General features: G+C 47.3%; 1 protein-coding gene across 1 annotated transcript; it reads right to left on the reverse strand.

The window, feature by feature from the left end:
• Positions 1–1304: 1304 nt before the first annotated feature.
• Positions 1305–13876, reverse strand: LOC119386357 (arylsulfatase B-like). Its single transcript, XM_037653676.2, has 8 exons — positions 13711–13876; positions 10968–11080; positions 9858–9968; positions 9604–9729; positions 8183–8309; positions 4708–5001; positions 3263–3699; positions 1305–2014 (listed from the first exon to the last, which is right to left on the reverse strand). The coding sequence occupies exons 1-8, from the start codon at positions 13874–13876 to the stop codon at positions 1877–1879; spliced, it is 1512 nt and encodes a 503-aa protein (XP_037509604.1). The 3' UTR covers positions 1305–1876.
• Positions 13877–18601: the final 4725 nt, after the last annotated feature.

Below are 18601 nucleotides of genomic sequence, written 5' to 3' on the forward strand. Positions count from 1 at the left end.
ATGGGGGCTCAATAATGCATTTGGCAGCACCCGATATGGTCGGTGGTGAATGGGAACAGCGTCATCAGTGTTTATGAGGTGATTTGCAAGTGATGTCTGGCCAAGCGGTCGATTTCCGATGTAGAATATGTCGCAGTAGGAAACCAAAAGGCGGCATAGGGCGGCTGATTGCTCAGGTTTGAGGTCTGGGGCGATCATGGGGCGTAATGCCGTGTCGAGGCATGAGGTATCGGGCTGGCGACAAGGAAGATCTGAGCAAACGGCTGCCGCAAAAGTGGTGACGTGGACGTTTGATAAGGATCGCAGAGTGGCGACCGAGATGCCTTGAGGTAGCACTTGCTTCGTGAAGCCGAAATTTATGACGGGGTGATATCCAGTTAGCGACTATGGTTTACGACGGGGTGTGGTACAGTGATCTCGTGCGCCAGGAGGACATCGGGAATAGGCTTAACGACGTAGTCACCGTCAAGCACGGGTGAAGTTGTTGCCAATTCGACGAATGTTAGGGCTTTAGGCGGTATGTGGATGAATTCTGGTATATAGGTTGTTTGGGAGTTGTGGGCGAGTATCTGGCTGAAGAGCAAGTTCCAAGCAAAGAGTACCGGCGGAACAGTCGATCAGGGCAGAATGCTTTGATAGGAAGTCCATCCGTAGGATGAACTCGGGAGGGCAACTACGGAGCACCGTAGATAGTGCGGACTCGTGGCGGCCGGTAATGCTTGTTCGAGCTGTACACATTCCAGTTACTGAAGAGCTCCGCAATCGGCGACGCGTACGGCTTTAGTTGTAGCAAGCGTGAGTACTTTGAGTCGACGACAGAGGTAAGCACACATTATGGACTCCTGAGCTCCAGTATCAAGTAATGCAGTCAAAGAAATAGCGTCCACATGGACTTCAATTAAGTTCTTGTTCGTAGGGAGCGTCAACGGAGGATTTGGGTCAGACGAAAATGATGCTGCATTATGAAGCTAATTGGTAATAAAGCAAATGAAAGCGTAATGGGCATCATTTTCTGTTGGCCCCGTGTGGCTTTGTGAAAGAAAAAACGGGTCCTTCAATTCGTTCTCCTTCAAGCCATCATAGTGTTATCCTCTGCTTCTCCTACCCCTGAAGTCGCAAACAGAAGCACTCACCTTTAATAAAACTAGGGCCCCTACTCCGGATCGTATTGGCAATGACTCCACGATCAGACTATCCACATTAGTAGACATGGTTGGTGCGATGTATTGGCGACGTTCATGCAGCCCGACACAACAGAAATGCAAAATCTATCTTTGTAAATATGATTTATTCGCCTCCCTACAGCGCATCATGGTTTTGAAATAAATATGTTTCGCTTGAAGTCGACTTAGCAGCACTATCTCTTTGGTACAATAAGTATGTGTTCTTCATTAAAAAAAACAGTGATCATTTGCACCAAACAAGTGTCTAAAAGTGGAGCTCTTTTTATAGAGACCTAAACTGGCTGGCTGATATACTTTGCAGGCGTCGTTGTCACGATCACTAAACGTATACATTTTTGGCACGCAGCGACGCAAACAACATAAGGCACGTCAAAATACGCAAACATTATAAAACACCTATCAATGTCATCGCTTTAAAACAAGCCTGACTAGTGGACGCCTCCCCCGGACGGAGACGCCAGCTAAAACGAATCGTCAAAGCAGGCCCTATTTCAGCCCGTCATAAAAGAATGTGGACAAAAGCCTACTACGTACACAGTCATACGTCACTGTAAAAAGGCACCGTCACGCACAGTTTTCAGTGGCGTATCATGCGTGACTCATTATCCAGAAATGTTCGGTTGTTACAGAAGAGGTGGCAGCGCGTACAGTCCTGCGTAGCCACGTTGGATTCGCAAAGAAACGAATAAATATCAACACGTTGACCCTGCCCACGGTGCCCACGTTCCATTGTGGTGCTCAGGAAAACCTGCAGGATCCTTCGGTTCGAACATGGCAGGCAGTGCCGTAGCTTGGTAGTATTCGATGCGCTTCTTCATGAGTGCCACAACCTGCACAGGCAAGAAAAAAATATATATATTAACGCATACATCTATCTGCTGTACACCAGAGCATACTGTCCAAAGATAGCTGAAGAGGCGCCAGCTCTTGGATGGGCTGTAGGGATGAGAGCTGTAGACCCACAATGCAGCCAGCGTCATTGCTGACAATAGAAATGCACCAGTGTACATTCACAGAGTCGAGACTGGTATGCCCGGTCTTTTCAAACGTTCTTAAATTGATTCACCGAGATAGTGGTCAGTCCCAAAAGTTTATGCAGTGAGTCAGCAAAAGGGTTCGAAAATATTTCTTTCGCATCTCTAGCGAACCTGACCAAAACATGATTTCGGAAGCAGTCTAATTTCGGCCAGTTTTTATGTCAGCGAACGGAAGGAAAAAGAGTTCCCGAGCTGAAATTTGGTTAAAGAGGACATAATCATGTAAATTAGGACATACGAACTATCAAACAAAAATATAATCAGGACGAAAATATAGACCACAGCTTTTGATGATTTTTTTCAAATGATGGATGATGATTAGAGGGTTTTAGCGGCGCAAGCGCTAGGTGTGGTCAAAGAGCGCCATGACTTATGATGTGGTGTTGGTGTTGACCAAAGAGTTACGGTGATAGGATCAAAAACCAATGGCTTCGACCCGCCACGTTTGTCCAGTGGTTGTGGTGATCGACTGCTGACCCGAAGGTCGTGGGATCGAATTCCGGCCGCAGCGGCCGGAATTTGATGGAGGCGAAGTGCTAGAGGCCCGTACACTTCGATTGAGGTGCACGTTAGAGGACACCAAATGGTTGAAACTTCGGAAGCGCTCCGCTACGACGTCCTTCACAATGATATCGTGGTTTTGGGACGTAAAAACTTCAACAGTTATCATTATCAAGGCGAAAGCCTTAGATGCCTCATAGAACGCAGAAATTGACCGTCAGCGTCCCGCGTCGGCAACTCCGCCGACGTGCCTCGCGAGAAAAAGTGCAGGCCGGTGAGTCGTAATGTCCACGCACAGCCATGACGTAAGCATAGTCCACGCATGCGTAAACCAATTAGGCGTTGAACCCAGCAGCTTGCAAAGTCCGCAGCTGGCATTTCGGCTACCTTAACCGTGTTCATTCATCAGTCACAGAAACGTCAACACAACACCAAAGGGGAGGGGGGGGTAACATTGAAAACATCGCAAGGAGGCAATTACATGTAAATGCTATTACACGCAAGTACTATGCGTTATAGTACTATGCTATCTTTACTGACCTCTGGGTATAAGCTGGCCACATTGTTCAGCTCACACGGATCCGTGACGATGTCGAACAAGTGGACGGTGTCCTTGGCGCGAAATCGCGCCCACGTCGGCACGCCACACTTCAGCGTCGCTCTCTCCCGCCAGTGCTTGGGGAAATGCAGGCGGTCCCTTTTGTAAAAGCCACGCAGGACTTTAGCTGCCAGCGATTGGTCGAGCAATCGGTGGAGGTCGCGGCTGGGCCGACTTCCACCGGGTCTCGGGAAGCGGTCGCTCATGAAACCCGTGCCGTCCAGCACCAGCTTGTAGCGCCACAACCGCAGAGCCGCGGCGTTCAAGAACCGGTAGTCGATGTTGTAAAGCATCTCCACTCGAGGCGAGCCCAGTCCGTAGCATAGATGCTCCCACATATTGTATCCGTCGAGCTTGCCAAGTGCGTGTACGTTGCCTCCTGCAAATAAGCGCCGCGATGCGATGCGACTCGGTATATAGTAGCGTTCACTAGCAAAACAACAATTTAGCTCAAGAAGGTGCTAGTCTTGATTATCGTTCGTCAGTGCAAAGAAATCGGGCTTAACTCTATCCAATTGCACGCCTGGAAACCCTTCTACCGCTGCGTAAGAAGGTGTACATGTACGAAAGTTCGATCTTTAATGCTTCGGCGCGCACACGCTGAAGCAAAACTGCACATAGACAATCAGTATAACGAACGAAGCGCTCATGCGCTATAAATAGAAAGGAAAATAATTAGCTAGTTTTTTTTGACAAAACCGCGATATGATTATGAGGCACGCTGTAGTGGAGGATTCTGCATTGAATACAGTCACTCGGGGTTATTCGATGTCTACCTAATTCCAATTACCATTTCTTCATGTCACCTAAATGCAGTCCGGAATGGAAGCCGCGCCCTAGTACACAGCAGCGAAACATAATAGCCGTTATGTTACCACGACAGCTTAGAAACGAAAAACGAGGGACAGTAAGAACGTTTTATTTCCTCATACATCGTTGGTGCCTGTGCACGCGTCGTAAAGAAACACACTGTCGCTGGTTGATGTATTAATACAGATTTTTCTTTTCTAGTCGTGGTCGCGGCTGGCTTGTAGATATCTGAATTAGGGAGACCTCTGCAAAAATTATCATTAGTTAAAGCTAACAAAGAACAGTTTGAAGTAAAGCGTCCTTATTGGTAGGTGCTGCCAAGTGCTCCATGGCGTGGAAGAGGGCAAGGAGTATGAGCCCATTTCAAGAGTGCTGTATTTTCACCTTCAGTTTATTCCGATTTGTAAACCTATCACGAACGTAAAAGGCTACACCTTTACGGAAGAAAGGAAACGAATATGTACTCTTCTGGCTTCAATAGCCGTTCACCTCTGGCATAGTGCAACATCAGACGAGGCTGTTGTTTCCGTTCGCTGTTCCACGAACTATGCAACAGGACAAGTATAAGTGTACCAACCGCCGATTGAATATAACGTGGGCAGCCAGTCCGTGATGTGCATAAGCTGATACGAGACTCTGCGAGAGTGGACCAAGAAAGGACTCCAGACAAATGCCGGAACTCTGGTGCCTCCTTCCCAGACCGTGCCCTTGGATCCGCGCAGGGGCCAGTTGATGCTGCGGGTCGTGTGGAAACCCCATGGTTGGCCACCGTTGTCGCTGCTGAAGATGATGACGGTGTTTTGCAAGATGTGAGCGTCGCTCAGGGCCTTAACCACTTCCCCCACAGATTGGTCCAGCGCGTGCACCATACCTGTAAAGCCAGAGAATAGTGACGTCACACCGAAGATACATTTCACGTGTTGTTGGTGTGCCCAGTTGTGTCCGCGTCTCAGACAGACACGATTTTGCACAAGTGTACAACGAGCCGCTCACCAGCAGTTGTTATCGTCAATCATTAGCTCCCTGCAACGTTCTGCTGTGTGTGTGCTGAGAAAACTGGGAACACGAAAGGAACGTTTGCCTATAACACAGAACGCTTTGAAGTGACAAGCATTTAATGCAATAATTAAATGGTCCCATCGAAATAGTGCGGTTCAACCAGGTGATATCCGGGGCATATAACGCAATTCTCTGGTCTCAGCTCTGTACCTTGAAGAGGCGGACATTACTTTTCCATCAAATAAATATAACATTAGCAAATTAACAACGACTCACAGACAACATTTGTAATTATTCACTTTACGATCACTACACAATATATGGACTCAATCCGAACAAGACCTATTGATTAATTAGTAAAGCTTGTGCCTCTTTCAGCTATTCGTTCCTCGTCGTGCGTGGTACGCCTTGAACCATATATAAGTCCCTCCACTTCCATACTGTGTAGCTAAAAAAATATCACCGACGATTAAGATACTGCCTGATGCGAATTCTGAGCGCAGCTGTTTAGGTTTACATTAAGAAGAGAACGTCGTGAGTAGCGTGACAGGCGCGTGACAGGCGCGTGACAGGCGCTTTCGTGCAGTCCGTTTCGCATCAACCGCCTCAAACGGAGCGTAGCGCGACTGCCTCGCTGACCGGGAGACCGCGGAAGGCAGCGCGTGGGCGCGTTCCACAACAGCCGCCGCAGACAGGCATCCGTTCATGCAGCGCTTTATTTCCATATATGGTATCGGTGGTTGCCCTCGCCGCATACTTTAGAGATGACGTCATCGGCGACCGCACGACGGCGCGCACTACTGTGGCGCCGCGGGTGGCCGCCGCGGAACCTGTCGTCTCGCCACTGTCGTTCCCTTCTCCTCGCGCTCTCCTCGCAATCGCCGTCTTTCATCCTCCGCTGCGCTCCGCGTTCGCTCTCTTTCTTCCTCGTTCGCTCTGCCGCTTACGTCGACGCCGACGACGGGTGCCTAGGAGCTGCGCTCTAAAAAGCCTTCCAAAGTCTATCTGGACTGAATTCTTCAGAGAACGTCGCATCGCGTGGGAGTTGAGCTTCCAGCGAGAAACAAGGCAGCGTGTTTAAAGGGGTCATGAACCACTTTTCCAAGTAATAATCTAATGACCTCAGTATTGGATTTTACTGCCTCCCAAATCGATTGCCGCAAAAATTTCTCGAATCCGTCAAGAACGAGCGGAGTTACAGGGGTTTGGCGCACGCTCTCGGCGCTTTCTCTCTTTTCTCTTCCCAACGAGCGCACTGGAAGCTACACAGGGAGGGATGGCACGGGGGAAAGAAGTTACGTCGGCGCGCGTCGTGAAACGCGATCGCTCTCCCGCTGTGATTCGCGTGCGCGAGTGTGGCTACCATGTAAAGTTAGCAGACTGAGGGGTCCGGCGCCGACAAGTGGCGGCACCCCGTGGCAAGAAGCGCATCTGGTCTGAACGCCGCTCTCGATTTATGTCGGCTATCAGCCAATAAGGGTGCCATGTCTTTTGCGACGCGGAGAAGCAAATACGCGACGTCAACCGGCAATCGCTCCGCCCACCGACGAGAGTGAGAACCGGCCTCTGTTCGAAAAGAGGGTGCCTGAGGAAACAGCAACTTCGCACTCCGCTTGCAGCCTTTACGCGGCGCGCACGACTGCAATATTTCGCGGAGGAGTTCACAGCCATGTCAGCTTTCCGCGGGATCTGTTTTTTCAACAAGCCCAAGGGGTGGTTCGTGACCCCTTTAAGGCACGCCTCTTTATAAAACAGCATCGCCGGTGCACGGGTATACTAGCGCCGTTGGGCGCTGCTACCTTTTAAGAGGGTACGTCACGCTCGCTCGCAGACCTAACTTGTAGCAGCGTTGTCATTGCTGCACAACCAATAATCACCTTATCAGTGGAAAGCTCTGCGCCAACTTTCATCATTTAGAGATCCTAAGAAAGTTCTGTGCGAGGTAGAGACAAACAGTAACAGCCGCGGACTCGAAAGAATGATGTGAGGGCCAGAATCTCATCCTTGCCTTCTCGTTGCACTAAACATTGCCGGTGCAAAAACGTCATTAAAGCATGGTTGGCTGGTAAAGGTGTTGATTCGACTCACAGATGCGTATACGTACCACGGTGTTGCATGCACAGCTGATGAACAACAGCGCACGTATTTGCGCAAAATTATAAACAGCAAAATGATATATATATATATATATATATATATATATATATTGTTAAGGTGTTTAATAGACAGCACTCAACGACAAAGAGTAATGGCGACAGTCACGGCAAGGCACGAACTCCCTGCGCGAGCGGCGTTCTTCTTCGAGCAACCAAAGAGGACGACTCACTAGAAGGCGCTGGAGAGGGTAATCCATTACCATGTCCCAAGTCTTCTCTATAATATATATATATATATATATATCAAAACAACAAAGGGTTTCTAGGTCCGATGAAATATTCACAGAAACATCAAACAGACGCGCGTGCGAAGCAACTTTATTAAGCTGATGAAGCTCGGACCCCGAGCGAAACGTTAATAAAGTTGCTTCGCACGCGCGTCTGTTTGATGTTTCTGTATATATATATATATATATATATATATATATATATATATATATATATATATATATATATATATATATATATATATATATATATATATATAAGGAGGGCTTGGTGCTTATGTGTGAGGCCGGCTACTCTTTTTGCCTCACATGATATGTTGCCATAGTAAATGTTAGAACAATCACACAAGTAGCCAAAGCGTCGTTTTTGCAGCCAAGTGCACTGAGAGTCCCTCGCGCCTCTGGAGTACTTTGAAGAGATGTCTCCACACAAGGACTTGCTTGCGCCGTGAAAATTGTGAAAGCACAATATAGGTGGAGCGAGGCGAAGGCACGTCGAAGGTTCGTATAGCTGCTAGCGCTATCAGAACACTCACTTCGTGAATTAGGCGTTGAGCCTAAATGTAACGAACGCATTCTGTATACTGCGGGAACCACATCATGCACCTCACAACTCGAGGCAGTCTGATGCTTTTTACTTCACGAACGCAAAACAAATCTGACCTCTCACCTGCGTAGATTGTTCTGTTCTTTTCTCCAATATAAGGAAACTTGTCAATGTTTTCCTGCGGCGCCTGAAATGGCTCGGGATCTCCTGCTCCGTGCGGTGCCTGATGACTTAGAAACAAAAAGAGCGGCTGCGGAAGAAACAAGAAAAATTGCACGTTTTATACCGAAAAAATAAAACTAGGTGGCTGAGAGTACCAGCACGCATTGAGTACACATAACTATGGAGTTCTCGGTTGATTACGTGACCTAGTATATGATACTCTGGATAACAACATTGAAGCATATCTTTGTGGCATGTAAAGACTAACTTCTTTTATACTTAAAAACCAACACTACGATTTTGAGGGACCCCGGATCGATTTCGAGCAGCTTGGGTTCGTTAACGTGCACCTCATCTAAGTATAGTGTTCTTTGCATTTCGCCCCCACAAGATTCCCTCCTTGCTACCTCTCTCTGCCATAGCCCGTGCGGCATCTGCAAGGCTGAGTAGTTATCGGTTCTTGATAGCAGTGAAATATGAATGTAATTTCTTGGCACTGAAGGTAAGAAGGGGAATTTATAAGGGCTCGTTTTTTTTCTTTGTTAGATACAAATATAAAATAGCAGGTTCAGTCTCTCCCGGCGGCTAGTTGTCTTTTTGTCCACTTTAATTGCTTCACATTTATATCTTAACTACAAATAACGTCCCCTATACTTTCCCCTGCTTGATTGTCTGCTGGTTGGTCATTAAATTTCTTGGCACTGGAAATATTACTCGCTCGCTTGGTCGCACAAAAAAATTCATAAAGTTTAATCACTACAAACATCTGCATCCCGCCCACCCTTTCTGGGACAGCCATGTATAGAAGGTGCCAGAGTGCCACGCATAGGTCGCGACATGTTGAAACGAACAACTATGATAGAGCCTTGCGAAATTGCAGGATTTCATAATATTGTCTCGTGGTTGTGACGGTGAAGTACAGAGAACTCAAGCCTGTAAGGCTTGAACTACTTATTGGGTGAACTTCTGCCCAGAAAAAGAAGCAACTCGGAGTACAAGAAATACTGCCTCCACACTGATAGCGGCGAGCACAATCGGTGATCTGATCGTTGATGAAACGTGTCGGCTTCTATACATGCAGCATCGAATATTTCAGCTTATCGTTCATGGCCGCGTTAGTTCCAGAATAAACTGGACTACTCCTGCCGTGCGCGAAATCTTAGACGAAAAGTCTAAAACAATCAAGAACGTTCCTAGACCTTCTGGCGCGGCCTGATGTCACTTTCCTCCGCGATTACGACTTCTTCGTTTTGCAGAAAACAATAATGAAGGTTGTTTCATAGCACTCTGTCTTCTCCGGTCTACTTTGTTGTCCCATTGTAGTACTGCGACATCTCCATCCCATTTTAAGGTCAAATTCAATCTAGTCTACATACGCTTACCTTTGACTTATCTCGGTTGCGGATGAGATACTTCGCTCTTTCCGTGTACAGCGTCGTGGAATAGGAACCATTTGCAGACCATAAGGGTTCTCTGTTGAGCCAGAAGTCCTGACCGGTGTGGTTTTGCTGAAAGAAATTCATATCGTTCTGTGGCTTTTGGACCGTGCTAATGAGGACCGAACGTGCGGCATTTAAGTCCAAGTTAATCATATATACCCGGTTTGGCAACGTGTTACGTTGGAGAGGATACTCACGTACGTTACACTGTGTGTGTAGTAGTTCTCTTCTCCACTGTAATAGCCGTAAAAGCTGTCGAAACCGCGGCAAGTCGGGGTCAGCTTCGTCATGTAATATCCAAGAGCCCACTGCGTGAAAGAAACGACCAACTATAATGTACATATCTAACAAAAATATCAATTCATTTGCTTATCTAGCCCTCTCTCTTGATCGAACAAAAAATGCCATTTCTACGCTTCTTTTTGTTTGTAGTGACTTCTTATTCTGTGTACTCTTGTGAATGTTAGTGTTAATGTCAATAAACATTAAAAAAAAGACAGCACCCTCACGTTAAAAATAAATGCAACAATCATTCAGGCCCATCGGCACATTTGAAAGTAAGGTACCGGTTCTTATCGGTATCCTTCTTAGGATACCGTCGATGCCGATATCCTAGTAAGGTACCGCCAATACACAGGGAACATGCGCCTTCGTGTCCTCTCTGATCGCGCTACAAGCACTCATTTTTCGAGACCACCGTTGGGATGTAAAAGAAAGTAAATAACCTGTATAAATGTTCTGTGACGTGTAGCAACTGGGCAAATCAAGACCGCCGCTTGAATTGATTGTGTGGAACTTCATTCTTAAGTGACGAAAGCTGTCGTAACATATACAAGGGAATTATAAATGTTATCTTTCTGATAACCCTCCCTATTGGTACCTGTGAAAGTGCATACTGAGATGACGAAAAAAAAAAAAAGGACAAAGCGTGTGTGACACAGCAACGCTAACCAATTAATGTAAGATTAGATGGCGTAAGAGGATGAGGTTCTCGTATCATTTAAACTACGGCCGTCGTCATCGTCGGTGTCATTTGATACGACCAGTGCGCGCGCGCTATGCCTGTACCGATTAAATAGCACAGCTGGTCGTTGAGAGCTTGTACATGACGTGCCGTTTCGTCAATTTTCCACTTGCGGTCGCGTCACTGCTTTCAACCTGCGTTTACACTGGACAGATGCAGCTGCGATAACGCGACACAATAAAAAGTGCAAAGACCTGCAGGTCATTGCACGCACATGGCCGCTTATTGCAGAATTATTGCAAAAAATTGTGTAGGTGACGCAGTTATAAGAAAAATGTAGCACCTTTCCAACGATATGCGTTTCGTATCCGAGGTCTTTGAGGTATTGAGGGAGAATCCGGAAGTCCGACGGCAGCCCCCACGGATCTGCCACGTCAAGCGCAAGTCCTTGCAATCCTGCATGGCACGTTCGAAGAGCCGAGAAAGCGATTTAGCGTTTCAGTGACAGAAGAAAGACCAATGCTTACAGATATTTTCAGCTCAGTCTGAATGAGGTAAAATAGCGCCTTCATGGATCGTTGATAGAGTATGCAAAACAAATGTCTCATGCGCACATCGAGAGATACTGAGGTTCCAAGTGTTCAACGCCGTTGCCATAATCGTATCGTGGTTTTAGGACGTAAAACTTCAGCAATTATTATTATTCCTCAACTGAGACCAGCAATTAGCTGAAGTTGTAGACGTCACCGTTTCATCTACCGCAGTGGCTACTGTTGTCATTATTGCCATAACCACTGCAGCCATCTTTACAGTGAAGCCGCATATGGCTAGGGCCATATACGGCTGCGTAGGCGCGTGCTACTCCAATGGACCCTCAAGATCGTGCACGAAACGCCAAGCGCACGCGGCAGGCAAGCCAGACAAGGCGACGCACACCGCGCCAGAAAGACGCATGCTGCTCAAATACATACGCCAAATTCAAAACGGATTTTCTGGACAGGCATTTCAGATTTTGTTACATGCAAGGTGTGTGATCGCCTATGGGCTCAAATTATGTGTCATACCTGTGTCGTCTGCTAAACAACTTCGCTGGTCACCATCCTTCACAGGGTCGAATGGCTCCCGCTTTTGTTTTCTTTTTGTATTCAGAAACATCAAAACGACCAAGAAAAGAAGCAGGCTAGCAAATTAGTGGGCAGTATGCTTGACATCTCATCAAAAGAGAAAATAAGTGCGTACAAACAGAAAAGTACGTATAACCCATCACAAGGACTATAATCAAAAGCCCGAACGAAAGTGCAGCAAGGCAGCGGCATCAAAACTATACCAGTCGCTCCCAGCTAAGTTCGAGGTCAGTTTTCGAGGCGCACAAACACAGACGTTTAATTCGCAACTTTCAGCTACGGTGGCGCCGCCACGCGGCAACCGGTGAAAGCCGGGATCCAGTGATAGAGCGAAAACTTGCCTGGCGACAACGTGTGGGCTGTGCTTCGTCGTCGGTGTTTCCTGCAACTAGTTGTGCGTGTGGCCAGTGAATTACGATGGATTTTGTTGGTGCAACATCGTGGAACCTTTGCATTTCAGTTACGGGTAAATAGCGCAAGAGAAATTGCGTGTACTGCGCGTCAAAATGCTCAAACCGCATATCGTGAAAGGCGTCGTAAACGTGGTTAGTTTTCCCTTGGACCGGCGGCAGAAAAGTGAATGGGATATCCACGTGCGCATCGGGTAGCTTGTCGCACAGAAAATGATGGTTTGAATCGCGCATTTCAAATCGGCTGACTTCTGGGACGCAACTGAATTGCTCGGGTTTTACGTGCCAATACCACGATACGATTATGGGACACGCTGCAGTGAGGAGCTCCGGATTAATTTCCACCACCTGGGGTTTTTTAGTGTGCTCCTAAATCTAAGCACGCAGGTGTTCTTTTGCATTTTTCCTCCATCGAAATGCGGCCGCCGTGGCCGGGAATCGAACCCGCGTCAACATGCATCGCGACACCTTACGTGCTGTGCTACCAGCAGGCGAGTGCTCTTTTTTTTTTCTTCATTTACAAGACGGCGGTCAATAAAAATATGCCTTCGCGAGCGAAAAGCACATCGCAACAGCCTGCCGCAACTTACACCGGTGAGCGGTGACTGGGCAGACGCCGCTGCCGTCCGCGATCGAGCGCGAGCACGCCGTAGAGTGCTCAATTTTGGCAACACGATTGAGATTGTACTCTTATGTCAGGCGTCGACATACGCAATCAGCTTTCTCGACACCCTCAATATGAAGAGCAAAGGTGGAAGCGAAGCAAGCCGGTTGGGTGAGATGGCCTGCAGTGTCGCTGTTTATCTGCGATCCCATCGCAGGTGCCTTCGCATCGTGGTTCCCGATCTCGCGAGTTGCTTGGACGCCGACGCTTTTTTAGATGAGTGCCACAATGGAAGCACCGCATTATTGAATTAGGAATTTATTTGCATGATAAAATAACTGTAGCACATCTTTTTCATGTCACCGATAGCGGCGATACTGGCAAATACCTCGGCGTCCTCGGACACGATGATGGGAGCAGTAAGGAACCGACCAGCGGCACGACGTTGCCTGTCTCCCGTGCTGCTTACCACTATGGCTGTACGGCCGTGCGATCGCCAGACCGGGCGGGAGGGAAAAATCTGCCGAGTTTGATGAGCGCCGGACGCCCGATGCGGCGACCCAGTACGACGAAACATCACCATTCCATCACCATTCAGCGCGTAGGACGTCAAATCAGATGTAAAATCGTGCCGTGTGTCTCACAGTTTATGCGCTCAAGCGTAAGCTACTTCCTGCATCAAAGTTGAATGCAGTGGAAAATTATCCTAGCCCGCAAGCGGCAGCAACCAGCGACAAACACATGCGGCGATGACTCCGTGCGTGCGGGTGATCACCGGATCGACAGCCATATTGGATTTCTTGTGGCGCCCCCTATAGTTGCTGAAAGTTGCGAATACAGCGCAGTCTGGCAGCATACTACGCGATTCAATCCAAACAATTAGCCGTCTTCCGCACAAAGCGTGTTTGTGAAGAATGGCGGCCAAGGTTTTCTCATTACAAAGCCCACCTGTGCGTATGGGATAGAGTCCAGTCATCAGGGCTGCCCTCGAGGGAGTGCAAGACGGCTGAGCGTAGTAGTTGTTCAGTATGACACCGTCTGCAGCCAGGGCGTCCAAGTTTGGCGTGGGGATCTGAGGGGACCCGTGAAAGCTGACGTCGTCCCATCCCTGCATTGATAAGTGTAAGCTAGTCTATATGGAGACACGGTTAGAAAAAAAATCACGTAGCTCGTGTCGCTACGTTGAGAATAGAGTACAATTTATACGACGCTTGCTACCGGTTCGTCGCCACACCCTCCCGCCCCCACAAAAAAAAAAGAAAAACATTTATAAAACAAAAAGAAAGCTAATTTTCAATCCATCTTTCACTCTCTACTGAAGTAAGAAGATTGAAACCGTGGTCGTGGTTTTCTTTTATTTTCTTTCCCCCTTGTTTTCTACGTTTTGAACCTTAATTAGGAAGCGTAATTGGCAATAAATAGCTTTCTAGGTGATGTTTCGAGGCTGCACATATATTTACTTACTCTTGAAAATAGAGATTTCCATGAAATCAATTGCCACAAATTGTAACAAAACTTCTTTGGGAAGCGTATTCAAGTAGTCTGGTTGGGTTTTTCATCGTGCAGGGATTTTTTTAAATTTACACGGTAAAAGTTTCTGTCTGTCTCTCCGCGTGTGTGCGTGCGTGTGTGTGTGCGTGTGTGTGTGTGCGCGCGTGCGTGCGTGCGTGCGTGCGCGCGTTTTACCAGTGGTGCAACGATCGTTGGGCCGTATTGCGACAAGATGTGTCCGGTGTACAGTCATTTAAAACATTGACTGGGACGGTACACTTCAGCTTGGTTGGTTGGTAACAACTTTATTGATGGTCCGGCAGAGCTTTCGCCGACTGGGCTTTAGGTCTCCCACGTGGGGACGTCGAGTCCTTGCCTCACCGCCGCCTCGCGGGCCTGCTGGACTGCCCAAAGTTGGTCGCCGAGGCTGGGGCTGCGCAAGGCAGCGGCCCACCGCGGCGGAAGGGTTCACTTCAGCAGGTTCATTTTAAATGCGAAGCATTTCTTAGCGAACTTCTGCGGCTTTGAGCGTATCTATCTATCTATCTATCTATCTATCTATCTATCTATCTATCTATCTATCTATCTATCTATCTATCTATCTATCTATCTATCTATCTATCTATCTATCTATCTATCTATCTATCTATCTATCTATCTATCTATCTAGCCGCCTATGACTTTGTGCTCTCCTGGCCGTTTCGTTAATCGGATATATACCAAAATTGGTGTGTCATAACATGGCCTTATGAACATGGCCTTACGAACATAAATGACAGGTCATATCATCATGACCCGCATGTCATGAACAGCATGATTTACCTTCCACGACCTTAGGCTCTTGCGGCCGTTCCGTTAATTTCATATACACCAAAATTGGTACGGCCTGACAAGAATTCATGACGAACATAATGACTGGTCTTAACATGCAAATCATGACGCGCATGTCATGTGCAGCATGATTTACATGACATGGTCTCTGGGCGCTCGCGGCCGTTTAAATGAAGGGATATATACGAAAACTGGTATGACGAGACATTTCTGTATGACGAACATAACTGACACGTGGTAACATGAAAATCATGATTTGTATGTCATGTATGACATGATTTACATGCCACGCTCATGTCGCACTCGTGGTCGTTTCGCTAGATTGATATACACCAAAATTGGTATTGTGCTATGTGACTGTATGAAGAACATGAATAACAGGTCGTAGCATGAAAACCATGACGTGTATGTCATGATTTACATCCCACGCTCATGGTGCATTTGCGGCCGTTTCGCTAGCATGATATACACCAAAATTGAGATTGCGCGACACGACCGTATGACGAACGTAAGTGAGAGGTGGTAACATGAAAATCATGACGTGCAAGTCATGTACAACCTGATTTACATGCCATGCTCATGGTGCGCTAGCGGCCGTTTCAGTAGATTGATATACACCAAAATTAGTATTGCGCGAAGTGACTGTATGAAGAACATGAATAACAGTTGGTAAGATGAAAACCATGACATGCATGTCATGTATGTCATGATTTACATGCCACGCTCATGATGCATTCGCGGCCGCTTCGCTAGCTTGATGTACACCAAAATTGGTATTGCGCGCAGCGATTGTATGACGACGAACGTAAATGAGACGTGGTAACATGAAAATCACGACATGCATGTCATGTATGACATGATTTACATGCCACGCTCATGGCGCACTCGCGGTCGTTTCGCTAGATTGATATACACCAAAATTGGTATTGTGCTATATGACTGTATGAAGAAAATGAATAACAGGTCGTAGCATGAAAACCATGACATGTATGTCATGATTTACATGCCACGATCATGGTGCATTTGCGGCCGTTTCGCTTGCATGATATACACCAAAATTGGTATTGCGCGACACGACCGTATGACGAATGTGAGAGGTGGTAACATGAAAATCATGACGTGCAAGTCATGTACAACCTGAGTTACATGCCACGCTCATGGTGCGCTAGCGGCCGCTTCAGAAGATTGATATACACCAAAATTGGCATTGCGTGAAGTGACTGTATGAAGAACATGAATAAAAGTTTGTAAGATGAAAACCATCATATGCATGTCATGTATGTCATGATTTACATGTCATGCTCATGGCGCACTCGTGGCCGTTTCGCTTGCTTGATATCCACCAAAATTGGTATTGTGCTATGTGACTGTATGAAGAACATGAATAACAGGTGATGGTATGAAAACCATGACATCTATGACATGTATGTCATGATTTACATGCCTCGCTCATGGTGCACTTGCGGCCGTTTCGCTTGCATGATATACACCAAAATTGGTATTGCGCGACGCGACTGTATGACGAACATGAATAACAGGTGGTAACATGAAAACCGTGACATGATGTCATGTATGTCATGCTTTACATGCCGCGCTCATGGTGCATTCCCCCCCGCGGCAGTTTCCCTAGCTTAATATAACCAAAATTGGTATTGCGCGAAGCGACTGTATGACGAACGTAAATGAAAGGTGTTAACATGAAAATCATGGCATGCACGTCATGTATGGCATGATTTACATGCTATACTCGTGGCGCACTCGCGCCCATTTCGCTCGTTTGATATACACCAAAATTGATATTGCGCGATGTGACTGTATGACGAACATAAATGAGAGGTCTTAACATGCGAATCATGTTATACATGTCATGTACGGTATGACTTACATGCCACTGTCATGGTGTGCTTCCGGCCGTTTTGTTAACTGGATATATACAAAATTGGTATGGCACGACGCGAGTGCGTGATGAACATAAGCGACAGGTCATGCATTGTATATACCAGAATGTGCGTTTCATTGGCATGGTGTATACTAGATTGTGCATGCATGCGTGCATGGCAAACATGCAATATATGGTGGACTAGATGCTATGGCATGAATGATTTCATTTGGCTCAAAGACAAACAAGGCGATGTATGCAGCTCTTTGCTGGCTGCTTCGCATTACATCGATTACCACAGTGCGTGGGATCTGCCGAATTTTTTTTTTTAACTGGATCCTGTTGCTATAACAGTGCTTCGCCTCGGCATGCAGCCAGGCAATTTCTACCCTTCCGACGTTCACTTCCAAGACACATTTACATTTCTACATCTGGATTCTTATAGGGAACCCAAGCTCAAGTTTGCGGCGCGACGACAGCGCCGCGCCAGCCGCGCTGCGGCTCTGTCGGAAAGCTCTGAACCTTCTGCGCGGCCGCCTCGGCCCCTTTCACGGTAGCGGTAGCGCACGTGCGCACGCGTTCTTCTCTCGGTGCTGGTAACTGGGGGGCTGTCAGCTGGGTACGTTCAACCGAGAGGCTTGCTGTGCGAAGCTGCGCATTTCCGCGATGGCAGAAGCGACCCCGCGGAAGCGCAAGCGTGGTCCGAAGTATTGCGGTTTAGCGGCCAGCCACAGCAGTGCAGACAACACCAAGGCACACGATTCACGTGTTAAACTGTATCGTTTCCCGGGCGTGTCGTACGAGAAATAAAGGCGCCAAGCGTGGATAGCTGACAGCGCTGTCTCGCCTTCTATTTTGGCTGTCTGAGTTCATGCCTTTCGTTCGTTCCAACTACCTGAATCGGTAAGTAAGGTGGCGCATGCACGCAGCGACTACATTAATGATTACTCGCTGTCTTCTCGTATTGTTAAAGTCCAGTTACGGTTGTAGGTGAAGCAACTTTGTGTTTTGATTCCCCTGTTCGTGAGACCTACCCGTCGTTGTTGAACGTTCACATTCGCGTTATACCGTTAGCATTGCGCGGTTGGTTGAATTCAACTGAACTCGGCACATTGTCAGAAGTTCGGCGCCTGCATTTCACGCGTCGGGAAGGCTGCTTTATCACGCCGGAACGGACGTCTGTGCATTTTCAGCAAGCTTTGACATTGTTCTGCAGGTTTGCTTTGTTTTTGTCACTTTATTAGGGTGATATATATTTAAGCCGCTAAATATAACTGGCACTTAATACATGCTTTGCAATTGCAACCTTGAAGTAACCACCTTCTGACTTTGTGCGATTTTCTAGCCGCGTTCACGCAGCAGGTTTTATACGCCTGTCAAGTCGATATCATAAGAAGAGACTGCAAGCATGACGCGAGAGCCGAAAAAACGGGGCGAGCAGTTCATCTTGCTTCACAGTGGTTAAATCTCAGCTAGCTGCCTCGCGTCTTAATCGGCGGGTGATTCTCCAGCGGCACGGAGGACTTGACTCTAACCTTCTCAGGAAGCAGTGCCATGGCCGTATAATCTTTTTTTGGTTGGTTTGGCCGGCGCTTCGCTGGTCGTCCCGGCTGTCACAGTTTTCATACTCCGCGCCCG

The sequence above is a fragment of the Rhipicephalus sanguineus genome, chromosome 3 (assembly GCF_013339695.2).
Source record: "Rhipicephalus sanguineus isolate Rsan-2018 chromosome 3, BIME_Rsan_1.4, whole genome shotgun sequence".
NCBI lineage: Eukaryota > Metazoa > Arthropoda > Arachnida > Ixodida > Ixodidae > Rhipicephalus > Rhipicephalus sanguineus.

Excerpts from the sequence above, each read along its gene's own strand:
- LOC119386357 (XM_037653676.2), bottom strand. The coding sequence starts at position 13,876 with ATGCAGGGATGGGACGACGTCAGCTTTCACGGGTCCCCTCAGATCCCC. Across the intron at positions 9,969-10,967 it reads AAACGCATATCGTTGGAAAG|TGGGCTCTTGGATATTACAT; the intron begins GTGCTACATTTT and ends TCTTTCACGCAG. Across the intron at positions 8,310-9,603 it reads GCAACCGAGATAAGTCAAAG|CCGCTCTTTTTGTTTCTAAG; the intron begins GTAAGCGTATGT and ends TTTCTTCCGCAG.